Source organism: Doryrhamphus excisus, chromosome 9, assembly GCF_030265055.1.
Source record: "Doryrhamphus excisus isolate RoL2022-K1 chromosome 9, RoL_Dexc_1.0, whole genome shotgun sequence".
Taxonomy (NCBI): domain Eukaryota; kingdom Metazoa; phylum Chordata; class Actinopteri; order Syngnathiformes; family Syngnathidae; genus Doryrhamphus; species Doryrhamphus excisus.
Window position 1 is genome coordinate 21,339,805 of NC_080474.1, and position 19,067 is coordinate 21,358,871.

Consider the following 19,067-nt stretch of genomic DNA (forward strand, 5'->3'; position numbering starts at 1 on the left):
CCTCCTTGGCGGAGGTAATAAAGCAAAGACAAACACATAGTGCAGCTCTTGGATGGCAGCCACGAATGACTCAACTTCACCCCCCCCCCCCCCCCTTCCTCTCTCGCTCTCTCTGACCCTCCATTGCGTCCTCCCACCTTTGACTGTCTGCCTGCCCCGGAGAATGCACCATTGTATGCAAGCCCGATTCCTTATTCCTGCTCCTGGTTCGCCAGGAATGGCTGGCTTCTGCCGGGGTTTGTCCACTGAAAAGCCACAATGTTAATGAGGCAGCATCTGTTCTCCCAAGCTAATTACCCTGATAATATATGGCCTGTTGTCTGGCCGTGGGAAGGGCCTGAACTGGCATACCAGTGAGCTGTCTTAAGGAGGTTAACAAGTCGCGGCAGAAGTCTCGCTAATGTGCGCTGGAGCTGGTGAATGTTGGTTGTCATTGGAGATATTTGGGCTGTGTGGATGATAAGCGAGATGGATGAGTTTCCGAGATAATTCATTTTCAGTGCGGGCTGTAAAAAAAACAAACGTCAAGGATTATGTACTGCAGGGGTGCTCACACTTTTTCAGCATGCGAGCTACTTTTAAAATGACCGAGTCAAAATGATCTACCAACTACAAAAATGCAAAACATCGATTTATTTTCAAATGTATTGAGGATTATTTGTACGTACAATGTATGTTGATGTACCTTACATAACCAAATGAGCCAATATTGCAAAACACACATAATTAACTATGAACATTTTTTGTAATTACCTGAGTTTACTTTGATGACTTGCACTGAATTGAACCAGCCAGGGATGCATAGTCCGGACAGTAGCTGCTGATAGCCAGCCTCAAGCACACTTCCAAATGTTTATCAGTCATGGATAATATCCGTATCATAATATCCGTATAATATTCCATATCCGTATGGAAGTGATATGTTTTTTGCCTTTTTACTTGGTCCAGTTTTTGCCTTTTTACTTGGTCCAGCTCCTTCACTCATTTTAGTGACCATAAACTTTAGCGAGGGCTTTAAAATCTCGCAATTCGCCGACTAGCTTAGCACTTTGCATCGTTGTTTACGCATGAGCGGTGACCTAAAGGTCAAAATTCAGTTGTCATCTGACTGGTTGTCCTGTATGTCAATCAAGTAACGGGGATGGATGATAGGCTGACATCGTAAGTTCTGCTGCACTTAGAGACGTTGTTTGATTTGATTGGTCGCCCGAAGGGCAACATTCAGTTGTCATCTGAATGGCTGCCCTGTATGTCAATCAAGTGACGGCATTGATGCTGGGATGATATTTTTTTAATGTCACGCCGCGATCGACCAGCGATCGACCAGTACCACCTCCGCGATCGACCGGTAGATCGCGATCGACTTAATGAGCACCCCTGATGTACTGTGTATGTTTACACAGCAACAGTCCACAAACGATGAGAAAGTTGTACCTTTTGTTTTTTTGGTCCTTAGTTTGTGATGGGTTCACTCCATTGTGGTTTTTAAACATATTCACCAAGAAATCATGCTGTTTCGTGGTTGAATATGGCCTATTATTACTCCAAAAATATGCTTATGTAAGCAAATTGTACTTTTGTATGCCTAAATGAAGCATTTTCAAGCATACAATCATACCAGTGTTACCCATCAGATTGTGAATGTAGTATCATAATGAGCGCTCTAAATGTGGGAGGGGCCCCCAGCAGAAGTTGCTGCTGGTTCGTTATTTAGAGCGTAATGTCGTGCTAAAACTATTTATGGTGGCCCGCTGCAAATAAATGAACGTATAGGAAACACTGATGTTTTAGACTTGGGGGGTACTAACACTAGGCCCATTGTAACACGCCGGGGCCCACTTAGCACCGAAAGCACTGTACCTTTGGCTCTTATGAGGGTATTCAGTTGCGGCAAGGTGCCGTGTGATTGCCTTGCTGTGGAAGACGTGGTCACAATTCCATGCACAGGTATTGGAGTCATAACAACGACATACGTGTACGTAATAAAGACGTGTCATTTAATAGAGAAATTGCGGTAAAACATAGAGTAGAAGCAAGTGGGCCATGGCACAAATGCACAGTGTGAGTGCAGGCCACCGGGGACGGGAGAGGAAGGGGGGACCGGCAAGACCGGCGCCATATGAATGGCTCCCGTGGCCTAAACAGAGGATGGAGGACCTAGGAGATTCCAATTAAGGAAACCGATTGGACTTAGATTTCCACAGTAGTCTGCAGTTGTTGTTTTGGTTGTCATACCCACTACACTAAACAAAACTGCACGCAAACATTTTGTGTTGTCAAGCTTGAAAACAGTGAAACACACGGCCTAAACCTGGGGGTCGCCAACCTTCAGCATCAAAGGCGCCATTTTGCCTCCTCTTCCGGCGAAGACAAATGGTCTGCAGCCGCAAAACATGACACTGTGTTGTTCCTGTATTTGTGTAAAGTTAATTATTCATTATTCATGGTGATGGATGGCTTACTGCGGGGGGAAGATGTCATTTTCGTGTCTCACTGAACAGATTGGCTCATGCAATCAAAGTCAGAACGCGGTGTAGATGCATTCACGGACTTAAACTCTTTCTGAAAATGCACATATTTTCCACTTTGGTGTGAAAAGAAAATCACAGCTCGGCGTGGGAGCCGCACCAAGGAGGCCTAAGAGCCCCACGTGGCTCCTGAGCCGCTGGTTTCCAACCCCTGGCCTAGACACTATTTATTTCCAATTCCAATGGAAAATGGCGTCGTGTGCACGGCTCGCATGAAGTGTAGCTGTGTGCCGCTCAAGATGAAAAACAGCATCACCTTTGACAAGAGGCTTAGATAAAACCGGAATGTGTGCCGTGTGAAATGACAACCAGCATCCCGGCGTGGCAAAGGTCCGCGCACCTACACATTCCCATCTGTTATCCCGCATCACTTGCAGTGACAAGAGTGGAGTGGTTAATTTACCTAGAAATACCAGCAATGGATCATGGAAATTGCAGTTGTCAAAGTCAAAGCGCACGCGGCCGAGCGTTCCTCTTAAGGAGCTTCAGCAGGCGGGAGAACAAAGAGGACACTGCTGAAGTAGACGTTAATTCCAAAGGCTGTTCTCTCATCCAAGGTGGGCTAAAAATATCTGCCCAGGTGGAGGAAACATGGCGGGACGATGTGTCCTCTGTCTTTATCAACTCACTCTAATTACCGCAGCTCCGCATGCAGCCATGGAGCACGGGCAGAGAGGAGGATGAGACAGATAGAGTGATGTTAAACAGCTCATGCAATTACAGCAGGGGGAAGATGGGGGTGAGGTAAGACTTGGCTCGGCGTGGAGGGAGGTTTGGGTTTTCACATTCCCGTGGCATGCTCTCTTCACTCTTAGATTTGCTTAAAAGCAGTCTCCATTTAGCGAAGGAGCCGGACAGGTTGGCAGGACTTTTATCATGCGCCGGAAGGCACAAACGTTCACACAACAAAAGAACGCCACTGAAGTCAAACCGCATAAGTGGTGATTGGATGTAAAATTTAGGGACTGTAAACATGCTGGGAAGATTTTTTTTTATTCTTTATTTCGAATATCATCCAAAGCACAACAAACCAAACATAAATCAATACAAATAAAAATACCTATGTACATATAAACATGTTTGAAAGGGAATAGGAAGAAGTCTAATCTAGTCCCACCCCCCTAACCGCCCAGATTCCAACCTCATCCCAACAAAATATATATTATTCCTTGTCTAACGGAATGAAAAGATTAAAAGCGTTCTGGAATCCATGTTAAGTTGAAAACCAACCATCATCTCTATTCTTAGAGCATGAGATCGATCACTGGTCTGGACTGTTTGGTCCTCTTGTCTTCTAAGACAACCTTTTGGGATCGATGAAATGCCCAGAGAATACAATGACCTTGGCGAATAAGAATGTTCTTTTATTGTTGCAGTTACAGTATCTGTACTGTAATTCCTCGTTTATTTTGCTAATAATTGGTTCCAAACGCCTTCTGAAACCCAGCGTTTTTAGCCACCCCAAACGTCTTTCAGGGCTCACTTCCAAATGTGCAAATCTCATTATCTGAAACTTTGGCATGGTTTAAATGGAGAATACGGCATTTATTTAACGACATTTATAGGTTTGTAGATTCGTGCTGCCTGGGCATTCGAGATTTAAAATTCCATTCTGTAGTTGACTTGTGAAGACATTTTAAAAACATCGTTCCCCCTTCAACCACGGCACTGAAGCAACCTTGTGAAGCTTCTCGTTTGAATCATGAAGTTAAAGAAGTCATTAACTTGTGTAATTAACCTCGCCAGGCAGCTGGATTCAATCTGCCACGTTTGCTTCAAAAGATGCCTGCGTCAGATTTGAGAGATTTTGTTGAAAGTACGTTCTGATTCATGTTAAAACCGCACTCTTCTCCTCTCGTCTGGACAACAATGAAATGTTCAATTGTTCCAGGCATTTAGTGTGATAATAGAAAACACGTGAAGAGCAACATCCCACCCGCGTGAGTCAGTCCTCCGCATCCCAGATTCCACACAGACCACAGACAGCACTGGCGATGTGACGGAATGATCAACGGTGACATTGAACATTCCCGGCTAGAACTGCCCCCGTACAAATAGGACGTGTCCCCTTCAAGCTTGGACCACAAAGGCATGCGGTCGTGTGAGTGTTGACTGTTTGAAACTATGTGGATTAAGTGGATCGCTAAGTCTTTCCAACCCCAGTCGTGGCCTCATTATGCTCTGGGTTCAGCCGAAGCACCGACCCCCCCTCCTTCCCTGATGGCGGAAGATTGCAGGAACAAAAGAAGAGGGTGCTAGCATGTCTAAGGAGAGGAACAGTTTAGTAATGGAGGCCGATAAAACAAAGGAGCTGATGGACCTGAGCAACAGGGTACACCCTTGTCCCTGCGGTTTTGATGACGAGGAAAACAAGTGGGCGGAGGGGGGGGGGCTTTCATTGCAGTTTCGTTCCCCTTGGTGTCGACGTAACTGCTAACAGATGTGGTCCAACCCGGTCTGTGACGTCGTCCAAGCTTTTTCTTTAGCCTGTTCCACTTTCTTCCCCTTCTTCGCCTTTACCTGACATGGGATGGAGGTCTTGGCCGAGGAGGTCTGGTCTGGTGGGTGGAGAACAAGAGGCTGCAGACGAGAGTGACATCATCCTATGTGTGGATGCATTCCTTTCACGCTGCATAATAAGAAGCAGGGTGAAGGCGAAACAGGCAGATGGGTGCTAACTGCTCGTTAACCCAGATGCCATTTGTTTCAGCGGGGTTAATCTGGGCCCCCGCCCACCCCCCAGCAAATGCGCAAGACCACCCGTAGAGCTCCCTCGTCTTTGCTCTCTGTCTTTGCCTAATAGCCCCCATTTTGCAGAATGTACTTTTTGATGATGCTGTAACAGTATTATGTGTCCCCAGGACCCGTTTATAAGCACCAGACACTTTTTTGCTGTACGGTGGACGAGTGGTTGGCATGTAGGCCACACAGTCAAGAGATTGGAAGACCTGGGTTTGAATTGCCGTTTGGGCACCTTTGTGTGTGTGTGTGCCCCCCCCCAATTCCAAAAACATGCTAGGTTAATTGGCCACTCCCAATTGTCCATAGGTATGAATGTGAGTGTGAATGGTTGTTTGTCTACGTATATGTGCCCTGTGATTGGCTGGCCACCAGTCCAGGGTGGACTCCGCCTCTCGCCCCAAGACAGCTGGGATAGGCTCCAGGATTCCTGCGATCCCAGTGAGCATAATGGATAGAAAATGGATGAAGCGTGCAGGTTTTTTTTACATGAAATAAAACTCTGTATAATTATTTCTTATTATTCAACACCATGTCAGCCTCTGCACACACAAACTCCTCAACAAACTGTAACGGCCGTGCTTGTGGTTAAGGGAGACGTAGTCACCAGTGCAATTCCCATTGCATTATTAATGTCAGATACTTTTTATGACCCTCTTGTTGTTTACACAATTAGACATAATGTCTGTTTACGGTTCAAACAAGCCTGTAGCAAGAAGAAACGTGCTTCTCGTCCTTAATTGCAACATATCAGAGGGCATCGTAAAACACTCCTTTGCATGAACAAGCGGTAAAACACAACGCAGTGTAAACACAGCCCGAGTCGTGCACACCTATAGTCCCCTTGACTTTGGTTTCACCCAATATTGTAGACGTAATAACAGAAAACAAGACATATTAGGCATAGTAAACCTCTTTATAATCTTATAAATACAGTTTTTAACATTATTAGAGCCCTCCAGACATGAAATAACAGCCCTATAGTCCCATTTACTTTGGTTTCACCCAATATTGTAGCTGTAATAACCGAAAATAAGACATATTAGGCATAGTAAACCTGTTTATAATCTTATAAATACAGTTTTTAACATTATTAGAGCCCTCCAGACATGAAATAACAGCCCTATAGTCCCCTTTACTTTGGTTTTACCCAATATTGTCGACGTAATAACAGAAAATAAGACATATTAGGCATAGTAAACCTGTTTATAATCTTATAAATACAGTTTTTAACATTATTAGAGCCCTCCAGACATGAAATAACAGCCCTATAGTCCCCTTTACTTTGGTTTCACCCAATATTGTATTGTAGTAATAACCGAAAATAAGAGACATTAGGCAAAGTGAACCTGTTTATAATCTTATAAATATAGTTTTTAACATTATGAGAGCCCTCTAGACATGAAATAACAGCCCTATAGTCCCACACAGGCGCACTAGCATGCTTTGCTAAACTAAGCTAACCCCGCTAGCTTCCATTCACGCTCCATAAGAGAGGAATTTTCGCCAACTTTCACCAGTGTTCCAGGTCACAATTTCGACACATTATTTCAGGAGGCGTTGAGCTAGTGTTTCGGATGAGATTCCGCCACGATTGAGCCCATACAAACGTTCCTTCCGCTCACGACAAAGATTCTGTTTTATTGGTCAATTCCGCGATTCCGCAATTTACAGAAATCATGGGGCCCTATGTTGACTAAAAGCGCTTTTAAACTGTCTAAATCCCAGCATCAAAGCAACACACACTTCCAAAATGCTATTGTAGGATCTCTTAGACGTACCATACCATAATAAGGAGGCTTTTGTTGTCATTATTTCCCGGACATACCCCACCAATTGCGGTCTTCGTCTTAGCAACAGCCTCATCCTCTGCTCACCTACACGAGAAATGAGCTGGGATTTGAGACGTACTGTATGGAAATGTAAAGTTAATTAGACGGAGAAGGGAGGCAACATCTAGTGGGGCTTTAATTATTGAGGGCAAATCCTACAGCTTTAACGATGCCGTGTGTAACAGATGAAAAGTGGCGTGCTTGTGATGCATTGGGATTTAGGCACAAGCTCGCATATATTTTACAGCGGGGAACTGCTTCATTTTTCTTGGGGGCTCTCGACTAAAGCCTTTCTCACTGATCCAAATAAAGTGGCGAGGCAACGGGAAAAGGGAAAGGCAGGAATTGCCGGAGAGTGGGATACGAGCACTCTGACCTACATACTGAAGAGATTTTGGCTCAAGACGAACCCGGTCAGACCCCTACTGAGACAACAGGCCAGGAATGTAGTCCCCTTCCCTTCCAATCAACTCTTCTCTTTCTTTATTGCTGATCTTATTTTGTCCTACTGTGTCCTTTTTTGAAGCATTGGACACATTTTGAAGTTGTTGTTGTTGTGCATCTGTCAGTTTGAGGTGTTTCCTTTTTGGCTAGTGGAGCAGCACCAGGCCATTTTTTAGCTTTTGACCCGGTTTTGAAGTTTGGAAATCAGACAGAGCTGAGTCATCGGTGATGTTGGTATTATGAGACTTTTGTATACTGCACAACAAAACTCCTGTGCCGGTCAGCTTCTGATTTTGGAACCATTTTCCTTCTAGGAAATCGTTTCGTCACTGTACAAAAAATTGTTTAAGTAGCTTTGTAACATTCTTGGCTTTCATAGAACTATCATAATAAGTAGCACCGTCAATATTAGTGATGGGAATTTTGGCTTTAAAGGAGCAGTTCTTTTGACTCAACTTCGTTGACTTCGTTTTGTTGGCCAACAAACAGCACAAGTTAAAGAAGACCTATGTATTATGCTCATTTTTGGCCCTTTGTATTGAGTTGTGGACTCCTACAGAGCAGCTACACACAATAACCCACACAGAAAGCTTTGGAGATCTTCCTGAATCTGCACCTATTCCAGCTGTATTTCCTTGGGATATCTGTTTTCATTTATTCCACCCATGGCCTGCCTTCGGGCACGCTCATTCCGCTGTGATCCCTGCGGTCTCTATTTCCTGATCGGGTTCGGAATTCAGCACATACGGCTGGATGTTAAAAGCAGCCATTTTTAAATGCTGTTTATTATCAACTATACCCTTTGCAGCTAGTTGCACAAACCGGACGTCCTTTTAAGTACTCGTGAATGTGAGCCTGGAGGCGGGAATACATTAAAACAGACCGGATTCGCGGGAACCTCAAAATCCAAAGAAATACAGCGGAATAGGTGCAGATTCTGGAAGAACTATAAAGCTTCATGTGACGGCTATCGTGTGAAGCTGCTCTATGGGAGTTCACAACTCAATACAAGGGGGGGAGAATGAGCATCATAGGTAATAATACGTGTGCTCAAATCTGAGATATGATACTCAACAAGAACATTTGACCTTCCAAACTGTTTGCATCACGCAAAATAGCATTTGGCAACTGAAAACGTACTGTTTTCAATGTGAGTCCACTGTTTTGTGCACCTTTGTCCTTCTTCCATTGGATAGTTTGGGTACACATCTGCATTTGTACGTCATCAGTCAAAGCAGCACAACGATGGAACTTCTGTACAAAATGCGAGGCAAAAAAGCCCCCGCCCCTTCTTTTTTTTTCTTCATCCAATCCCATTCAGTTGCATTCAGTTGACACTCGCGCCTCCAAGCTGAGCTCAGTGGTGAATCACAAGCTCTTGAGCAGAAAAATGGACGGCCTCGGGTAACGGATTGCAGACTGAAACGATGAAAGCAATTCTTTTATTGGGGGCTTCCGTTTGGCATTGGGGATACAGTTTGCTGGCCCGCCATCCATATATAGATCTATTTCCTCCATGCTAATGAGGCACAGGATGCTCACAGGAATTGATCCCGGTGGGCTGTGGAGTGACATCCAGGGTAAAGAGTCATTGATTGACCTTCTAACTCACCGGGGCATCACCGGGATAAACACACCTATGCACGTACACTACGTATGCACAACACATCACCTCCATCTTGTCCTTAGCTAGTGCTTCTACGCTCACGATTGCCTCCTTATCATCTTAGAGGAGAAGATTAAAATACACATTCCATGTCAATCTCAGCCAACGAACATGCGGCAGAATGACAATTCTATCAGCTTCATCTCATCTCTGCTTTTCCTCCATTCCATCCTGTTTTATTTTGCTTTCATTAAAGCTGGTCTCGCCACGGTGCCTCTCACGGCCCTAAAAGGACAAGACGCTCGCAATAAAAAGGAAGGAAGGAAGGCAGGAAGACATATCCGACCTGAAGTGCACCACATTTGAGTGCAGATGGCTTAGACGCAGCACTGAGGCTTTTTAGAAAAATCATTCCAATCGACCAATCGTCTAAGAAGCGTTTTTATGGCCTTAGACTTCTGGCACAGGACGCAAAGGGAGAAATTGCACATTAGTAATGTGCAGGGTGGGCCGGGGTGGGCCGGGGTGGGCGTGGCTTCATCTTTTCGGATTTAGTGTGATTTGTTTTTAATTGGAGAGAAAAGGAATCAGCTTAACGTGCAATGATTGGTGACAACTCGGCAGGGAAGGGTGGCTGGTTTTTATTTGGGAACATTCTGAAAGCGTATGCACACGCTATCGCTAACAAGATGCTGAAGTCTACTGCTTTTGGTGCTTTTTTTAGGAGTCTGTTTTTCCACCATAAAAATTCACTCTTGAGCTGAAACGACATTATGTGTTGTCATTTGTAACAAAATGTTGCCTTTATAGAAAAACACTGAAAATGTATTTATTTTGTATTTTTATTTTATTTATGTACCTTTTTGGTGCGTTAGTCTTGGTCCCGTGTAGATTTTGCCCACGGCAGCAGGTAGACAAAACACAGGAAGCACAGGGCGAACACGCTAACTCCATACAGAGATGCCCCAAGTGGAGAATCGAACCTAGGTCTGCATATGTGAAAATTGTAAATAGTTCATGGTTCAGGGTGTAATACTTTTTTTATTATGTAAAACAAGCATTTTTTGTGTTGTTTATTTTGGGGCATTTCTTAACGCGGCGTTCTTGTGACAAATGACGGACGTTTTGTCGAGCTTTCCGCTGTTCTTTGAGAATCCGTAGTGTTTCCAAACATACCATTTAAACGTTAAATATAGAAACTTCCTCGCTGCTGCTTGCGTGCGAACGTCCATGTTGTTTTACCAGTAGTTGTATGTGCCTCGCGGGTTCCGTCCGTATTCAACACAAAACGCCAAATAACGATGGTGCATTCATGGCGCCTGGGGAACAGCATATGGGGTGAAGTTGAACATTAATAAAACGACCCACAAACACATCGCGATGAATCTCGATTTCACCCTCAATCTCAATTTCATGCGCATCGATGTATCGATTAATATCGATTATTTTCCACACCCTTAGTACCTACTGTTGAGTACTAAAGAACAGAAAAAGGTAGAAAGATACCCAAAGATGAGAATCTAATCTTTCTTTTGGTATACACTATGTCTATATAGTCCAAGAGCCCAATATTCTGTATACCTTGAAAATCAGCCAAAATGATCAAAAATGGCCGCCACCGAGAGGAACGGCTTTTGAAAAATGTTTGGGATTGAATAAGTTAATCAAGATCAACCAATTATTGTCTTAATATAGCTTTTGGTATATATGTTAGCCAGCTGTTGGTGTTTTTTTTTATTGTAACATGAAGCGAGCACATAAACGACTGAGCATTATACTGCATAATGAGCGGCAGTATGGCTGACATCAGCATCAGGGTCAATGATAATATCAGAACAAACACGGCGCTCTGCTCTCATCTCATTATGAGGCTGGGCCCGGTACTCCTCGTCAATTGCCACTCGTGATCGTGCTTGTACTCGCCCTCACCATGGCAACAGCCCATTGGAATTGACAGTTCATGATGTAAATGTCAGCTTGTCTGCCGGTTGACATGGTGAGACACGGACGAACAAAAACGCCGGTGCCGTCGTCCGTGGAGCTCATGCAGAATTCATGTTGCTCTTTGGAGGATTCTCCAGTGCTTCCAAGTGTGGTGCCACAGGGGTCGCTTTGAAGATTTCCCCCAACCCAACTTTGGATTCCGCTCCGCACAACTTTTAATCAGGCGTAGAATTGAACCGCTCGCCACCACATTCTCCCAGAAGCTCCGCTTTGAGGTCACGTTTGTGTCACCATGTGACTCTCATCACTTTTATCCACCTTGTTACGTCCAGTTGTTGGTGAGCGTACCAGAGTCTCCCAAGAATCCAGTCCACATACCAGACCCTGGATGTGGACGCCAGCTCACGTGCGCTCACGCACAGGACTGGCTAGCTTTTTCTGCTCTCATTTCATTACAGGAAACGGCGACTTTAGAGAGGGGGGGTTGGGTAACGGAGCAAAGACTTTGCTTAGCATGGGAACAGGCCCAAAGAAAAACACAAAAGCCAGATGTGGAAAGACCCGTTACACACAAATATACGCTGCAGTACACCGACGCATAAACATGGAGATAGGAGGTAATGAGGGTCATAAAGCAGGTCTGTGGATGTTTGCTGGGCTTTTGGCTGCCGGGAACAAAAGGCGGAGAAAGAACAAGCTCGTGGAAGGAGGAGAAAGAACAAGCTCACGGTCTCTTGAACGGACCAGACTGAATCAAAATAGGATTTGGTTTGGTCATTCTGTTTACGTTTACACCTCAATGTGCAGATATAATCCTGGTTCTGGCCCATCTGAGTCTACGCTTGAGCATCTGATTCCATGTCATGTCATGTATTGCCACCTAGAGGAGGAAGGTCCAAATAACTGCATGGTTTCAACAGTATTTTTGTTTACACGACAGGTGATTTTCTTTCAGTTTTTTCCGTCAATTTGCAATATTAAGGCTCAAAATGCAATATATTAGTATATAAGTTCTATGTGAAGTATTCCTATAATGCCTCATATTAACTTACTAGCAAGATCTCAGTGTACAGACCGGTCATATATCTCATCTCATATTATCTGCATACTGTATTTGTATATAAAACTGTTGATTTTGTTAATACTTGGGTTGTTTATATTGTTTATTTTTCTATATTGTGTATTTTGTACTGCTTAACTGATTCTGTACTCTTGCTTCTGTGCAATGCAAATTTCCCCACTGATGGACGAATAAAGGCATATCTTATCTTCTTATCTTATCTTATCTTGGTGTTGTGATTAGAGCTGCAACAACGAATCAACGAATCAATGAATCAATGAATCAATGAATCAATGATGAATAAACATGTCCAAAGTGTCTGGCCAATTAGCATTAATTGGTAGGATACAGCACATTTGAACGCTAGCGGGTCCATCGCTGATGAAAATGCAACCTTGTTGTCTTTCAGGAGCTTCAGAGCAAGAGCAAAGTGTGCGCCAACGTTTTCTGCGGCGCCGGCCGAGAGTGCGCCGTCACCGAGAAGGGGGAGCCCAGCTGTCTGTGCATAGAGGTGAGTGAGTGAGTGAGTGAGTGAGTGAGTGAGTGAGTGAGTGAGCGGGTGAGGGACGGGCGAGCCGCCCCGCCAGCTCCAACACCAAAGTAGGAAGTCATGGTTTCCACTCCCACCCACCCGCTTCCTGTGTCCCCGACATAGAGCTGTAAGCCCCACAAGAGGTCGGTGTGTGGCAGCAACGGCAAGACCTACAGGAACCACTGCGAGCTGCACCGAGACGCCTGTCTGAGCGGACTGAAGATCCAAGTGGCCCATGATGGACACTGCCAGGGTATGTATGTATGGCTTCAAGCATCTTTTGTATTACTGTATATTTAGCATCATGTTTATATCATAATATTTTGGTTCTTTATGTAAACAGTAATTATTTTGACACAGTTGTGTTAAAGCGTGGCTTAAGTTAAGAACGGATGATTTTCTAGAACAATCACCTAAGGTGTTGGCCTACTCTGTTTATAGTAATAGGCTGCACGGTGGTCCGGTGGTTAGCGCGCAGAGACCCGGGTTCAATTCCACCCTCGGCCATCTCTCGCCCTCATTCCAAAAACATGCTAGGTTAATTAGCCACTCCAAATTGTCCATAGGTATGAATGTGAGTGTGAATGGTTGTTTGTCTACGTATGTGCCCTGTGATTGGCTGGCCACCAGTCCAGGGTGGACCCCGCCTCTCGCCCCAAGACAGCTGGGATAGGCTCCAGCACCCCCGCCACCCTCGTGAGAATAAGCGGTAGAAAATAAATGAATGTTTATAGTAATAATGTAACAAATAATTCAATAACTTAAACCTGCCAGCAGAGGGCGCTGGTCATTGTGGTACCTTTATTTATTAACAGACTTTGATATTAGCATCCTATCTTGCTCACTCTTTCTAATGTCAGCGTAATGTCAGTCCTGTTGGCTTGAACATTGATCTGGACGGGTCATGGATGCCAGTTATGTCACGCTGCCCTCTCTGCAGACCTTTAGCCCATATCAGTACATCAATGCAACGCAATCAACGATCGGGATTTTTAATCTGTTAACCTACGCTTTGACTCTCTTTTCACCGGCAGAGAAGAAGAACGAGCAGGCGGCTGCCAGCCCAGGTGAGATTTGTTTTTACAACAATACAGACGGCATGGACTCCTTCAATTATTCACGTCGACCTATCGAACATTTTCTCCTCTGCCGCAGTGGTGTGCTACGCTGCTGACCGCAACGAGCTCAGGGGCCGTGTCATCCAGTGGCTGCAGACGGAGGTCATCCCGGACGGCTGGTTCACCAAGGGCTCCAACTTCTCCGACATCCTGCTCAAGTACTTTAAGGTAGGGCACCTCACACCCGGGGTGGCCTTGGGCGTTGTTAGCATTTTAGCAGCTCTTCTTCTACTAAGAACAGGGCACATATAGACAAACAACCATTCACACTCACATTCATACCTATGGACAATTTGGAGTGGCTAATTAACCTAGCATGTTTTTGGAATGTGGGAGGAAACCGGAGTACCCGGAGAAAACCCACGCATGCACGGGGAGAACATGCAAACTCCACACAGAGATCTCGGCCTTCCTGTTAAATGATATTATAATAATCATATAGAATGTGCCACAGACTAATACAACAACCAACTTTATCAAGCGTACATATTGATCCTAAATATACCACTTTTGTGTCTTTTTTTTCATCAGTCCTACGACAACGGAGATTCCACGCTGGACTCCTCTGAGCTGCTCAAGTTCATCCAACACAACGAGTCGGTGGCGACTGAGATGCAGTCCTACGCCGACCAAGAGAGCAATAAGTTGCTCAGGTTAGCGCGTTAGCGTGTTAGCGCGTTAGCGTGTGCACTCTTAGCAATTTCTTCTGCGGTAATGCTTGTGTTTACTTGTGCTCTGGTGCTATTTTAAGGAGGGTCGGTGAACCTGAGTTGCACAAGTGTAAACTCTACTGGGGGGGGGCAGGGTCTTCCAATACTTCCAGTTCCAGTAGTCCAGTTCCAGCTGTCATTGTTATGCAACGTTGTGCTGCGATTGAATGGAGTGTGTTTGCGTGTGCGCCACCCAGGAGCCTGTGTGTCGACGCCCTCATCGAGCTGTCTGACGAGAACGCAGACTGGAAGCTGAGCTTCAATGAATTCCTCAACTGCCTGAAGCCGGGATTCAACCCGCCGGAGAAGAGTGAGCTCTTGAGAAACACTTGAAGTAGTAATACATTGTATTTCCTCAAGTACAGTTGTCCCATAGGGGTTCGAACGCCACGCCTCCGCTATATTGTGGTCTTTAAAAAAAATTCATTTTTGAAAAAAAATTATTTTTGAAAAAAAATGCGGAAAATTCACTTATTGCAGTCGGGTCTGGAGCCAATTAACCGTGATAAACGAGGGACAACTGTAATTGCAAACCTCCACCGCTCACCACCAGATTCATGGAAGGGGATCGCCATCTCGACCACAACACTCGCCGCCTCCACAGCAGACATGGCATCTGTAAAGTTGTTACAGCGTGTGAGGCCTGCACGCTAGCTAGTAATCAATTACCAATATGATTGTCGATGAATTGGATAATGGATGAATCATCGATCTTATCATTGCAGCTGTATATTGAATCTTGGCGTATTATATATGCAGCTATTGCGTCATATGCTCAGAGCCAAAATATGTAGGCTAAAGGTGAACAGTCAGAATGGAGCAATGGAGCAATGGACCGTGGGACTTCACCCCACTCAGTAAACAGCAAACACATAACCGTGTTTGTTTAGCAAACAACCAGGCGCCAACAGGAAGACAGTTTGTTGCTGAAACAGTTTTTTTTTAATTACAAAAAAAAAATTTAATTCAAAAAAATTACAAATACATTAAAAAAATAATAAATTACAAAATAAAAAAAACTTAAACTATATTATGAAAGCAGGAAGTGAACAAATGTAACAGTTAGTGATTGTAAAAGTACCAGATGGAGGGGTAGGATTTAATAAGCTTTGCTTCTTCCTACTCCTTTTGGACATGTGGAACTGGGAACTGATTATGGGATGCACTCAATTGGAATCTGATGCATGTTCAAATGAAACCAAACCATTACCATTACCATTACCATTACCATTAGCATTGTTTGGGTAAGGCACTAGGAACTAATGTTAATCATCCACCTGTGTTTTTGTTTCATCCAGAGTGTGCCTTGGAGGATGAGACCTATGAGGACGGAGCAGAGACCCAGGTGGAGTGCAACCGCTGTGTTTGTGCGTGCGGCAACTGGGTGTGCACTGCTATGACTTGCACAGGTAAGCCCCATGATAGTCTTTTTGGTATTCCCTGTATACGTGTGTGTGTACGTGTGTGTACGTTTCCAATGATTGTGTGTGCAGACAAGACAGCTGCTGTGGATGAGCCAACTGACGGCGGTGCGGAGATGACCGAGGAGGAGTGGAACGTCCGTGTGGCCGAGCTGAACAAACACCAGGTCAGCTTTAATCTTCGACCAACAAAGCACCCTATCCCACTCGAGGGTTCCTCACTGGAGGAACTTGAATGCCAAGGAATGCGTTTTTTCTTGTGCTCGGTCAGCAAAACGACATCTTGTGTTCGGATTTGATGGCATCAGCTTTTATGGGACACAAACATCAGTGAAATGTGATGTCAGCATATTTTGAACAGGAAAATGGTGGCGAAACACTGCATGCGTCGTCGTTATGAATCACTGTTAACTCATTCAATCCCAGACATTTGGATGGTTTGGACTCATTTCCCAAGGCACACAAAATATTGTGTTTTTGAGCTGTGTAGACATGGTAAGATAAGATAAGATATGCCTTTATTCGTCCCTCAGTGGGGAAATTTGCATTGCACAGTAGCAAGAGTACAGAATCAGTTAAGCAGTACAAAATACACAATATAGAAAAATAAACAATATAAACAACCCAAGTATTAACAAATCAACAATTTTACCCAGAGTTATATACAAATACAGTATGCAGATAATATGAAATGAGATGAAATATATGACCAGTCTATACACTATGAGATCTTGCTAGTGAGTTAATATGAGGCATTATGGAAATACTTCACTTAGAACTTATGCCATATACCAAAAGAAAGATTAGACTCTCATCTTTCATCAGAAAAAAAGGTTTGTTTCTGCAGAAGAACATAGGTCATTTTAAGCAAAATATCAAGTCCTCAACAAAAAAAAGGCATTTTTGTGAAAAGATGATAATTCATTCATTCATTCATTCATTTTCTACCGCTTTTTCCTCACGAGGGTCGCGGGGGGTGCTGGAGCCTATCCCAGCTGTCTTGGGGTGGGAGGCGGGGTCCACCCTGGACTGGTCGCCAGCCAATCACAGGGCACATATAGACAAACAACCATTCACACTCACATTCATACCTATGGACAATTTGGAGTGGCTAATTAACCTAGCATGTTTTTGGAATGTGGGAGGAAACCGGAGTACCCGGAGAAAACCCATTTTGTGGAACATTAAAGAATAATTTCCCTAAAATTGTAACATTTTTGTAACAACTTCTTCCTCGTCACATTCTGGCTATACTCTCATCAAATTGCAGCTTTATCCTGTTTTTATCTTTCCAACGTAGCCCTTTGTTATGCTAAATGACATTGTAGAACATTGTTTTTTGGTCTATTATTTTCTTTCATACAACGCCACTATTTATTTGTCTCATTTGCGCATGTCTTTCATGTGCGGTCCCACACAGGAAACGGTGGAGAAAATGAAGTCCAGCAGCGCAAAGGAGGCTTAAACGACGATGCAATCACAAAGCCGGGATGCACACGACGGCCACCCTTTTCCTCCATACTTGACGTACCTTTGCAGCCTGCGTGTTGTCAATGTCGGTATCTCCAAACTGACTTTTACATCTTTCACAACTATTTCAATTATTCTTATGACACATTTTGTTGCAGTCTTAAAGTGTTTTTATGTTTGTTAGTTCCGGGGGGGGGCTATTACCGCAGAACTCCCTCCTCTCAGTACTGTCATATTTGATTGTATTAACTACTCCTGTACACGTCTTTACTACTTATTGTTTGCAGTTGGACCAGCGATTCATTTTGTTGGCGCGTATGTAGGCTCATACTTGACCAATGCACTTGTTTTGTTTTTTTTTATGTTGTTGTTGTTCTCCCTCGTAGTCCACCCCAAGCAACCAACGTGAGGTAACTTACTAGACATTGAGCAGCAAAAACATGTGGTCGTATGTGCACTTTGTTTTTGCCATTTTTCCTCCTTAGGGGGCTCAGATTTACCACATGGGCAAAAGTATCGCTACACCTGTCTTAATACCTTTGTCCGTACGTCTCTTCAGGGACCGTGTCTTACTTATGTAAGACTGTGTACCCTGGAGACATCTGAACACAGTGTGGGGGAATCTAAAACCAAAGATCTCATGAAAATGTTTGACTCTTGTACGCAAATCTCCAGGTAAGGCAGTATTATTACTCTGGACCCAGCAACAACACAATACCTTAACTCTTTACAAAAAAGATGCGTTCAATGTTTATGTTTGTGTGAGAGAGTGATGGTGTGTGTTTGTTTTTTTTTTTTTTTTCATAGTTCAGTGTTCATTGACAATAAAAAAAAGCAGTGCCTTAGACTTGCAAAATTCCCTGCACATTTTACCACATGACTTAGCGGGGGGGAAATGAGTGTTTTGCTGACGTTAGCTAGTTGCTAAGTGGTTCATGACTCTTCCTGATAAATATGCCTTGTGGACTTCTTTACGGGCCACTACATAAAGTAAGGAATCTGTATGTAAGCCAATAAATCTTTGTACACCATCAACTGTCAATTTCAATGTGTTAGGTACCATTGTTTACTTTAAAATGGCATTTCTGTGTAGTCAATCTGAAATGTAATATAAACATTTGGAAAAGTGGGATCCAGTGCGTGCGGTATTCCTCGTGCAATGCATGGGAAGCTTTGCATACAGTCATGTAACCAAAGAGAGCTGTTGCATAATGTCACCAGCACCTTTGGCAGGCATCTTGTAGTAATGTCTCCCAAAAATTCAGGATCAGACTCAAATTTTGAATGTATTATCAGAGCCAGCTGTGTTTTTCTGTACAAGCTTGGTACAAATTGGGCACATTTCAATTACACTCAACAAGGATATAAATATGACAAAATAATACGGCCCATGACTAGACTTACCAAAAATATTCATTTTCAGCATAAAAATAGCAAAATGAATTAAAATATTGTATTCTACACTGGCCACTAGGTGTCACTAATGCTACTGTAATGTTCGGTGAGGTACTCAGGACTCTAGACTTGACCCCCGGAACAACAGGCTTTTGAATTATCTCACAACAGGCACAATAACCCCTCTTAAAACACGGGCTACTGTTGTACCCAGTTGACGCCACTTCCTGTCCGTCCCTCACTCAGGTCGCCGAGGGGAACAAAATTG

General features: G+C 43.9%; 1 protein-coding gene across 2 annotated transcripts in view; it reads left to right on the forward strand.

The window, feature by feature from the left end:
- The window catches only part of fstl1b (follistatin-like 1b), a 23,250-nt gene extending 4,815 nt beyond the window's left edge, over positions 1-18,435 (forward strand). For both annotated transcript variants that reach the window (XM_058082636.1, XM_058082635.1), the window contains 9 exons: positions 12,563-12,664; positions 12,809-12,938; positions 13,720-13,752; positions 13,841-13,971; positions 14,335-14,456; positions 14,711-14,823; positions 15,812-15,922; positions 16,007-16,101; positions 17,355-18,435. In XM_058082636.1, coding sequence (XP_057938619.1) covers positions 12,563-12,664; positions 12,809-12,938; positions 13,720-13,752; positions 13,841-13,971; positions 14,335-14,456; positions 14,711-14,823; positions 15,812-15,922; positions 16,007-16,101; positions 17,355-17,399 — 882 coding nt within the window. In that variant the 3' untranslated portion in view covers positions 17,400-18,435. The remainder of the gene's footprint in view (positions 1-12,562; positions 12,665-12,808; positions 12,939-13,719; positions 13,753-13,840; positions 13,972-14,334; positions 14,457-14,710; positions 14,824-15,811; positions 15,923-16,006; positions 16,102-17,354) is intronic.
- The last annotated feature ends 632 nt before the right edge of the window (positions 18,436-19,067 follow it).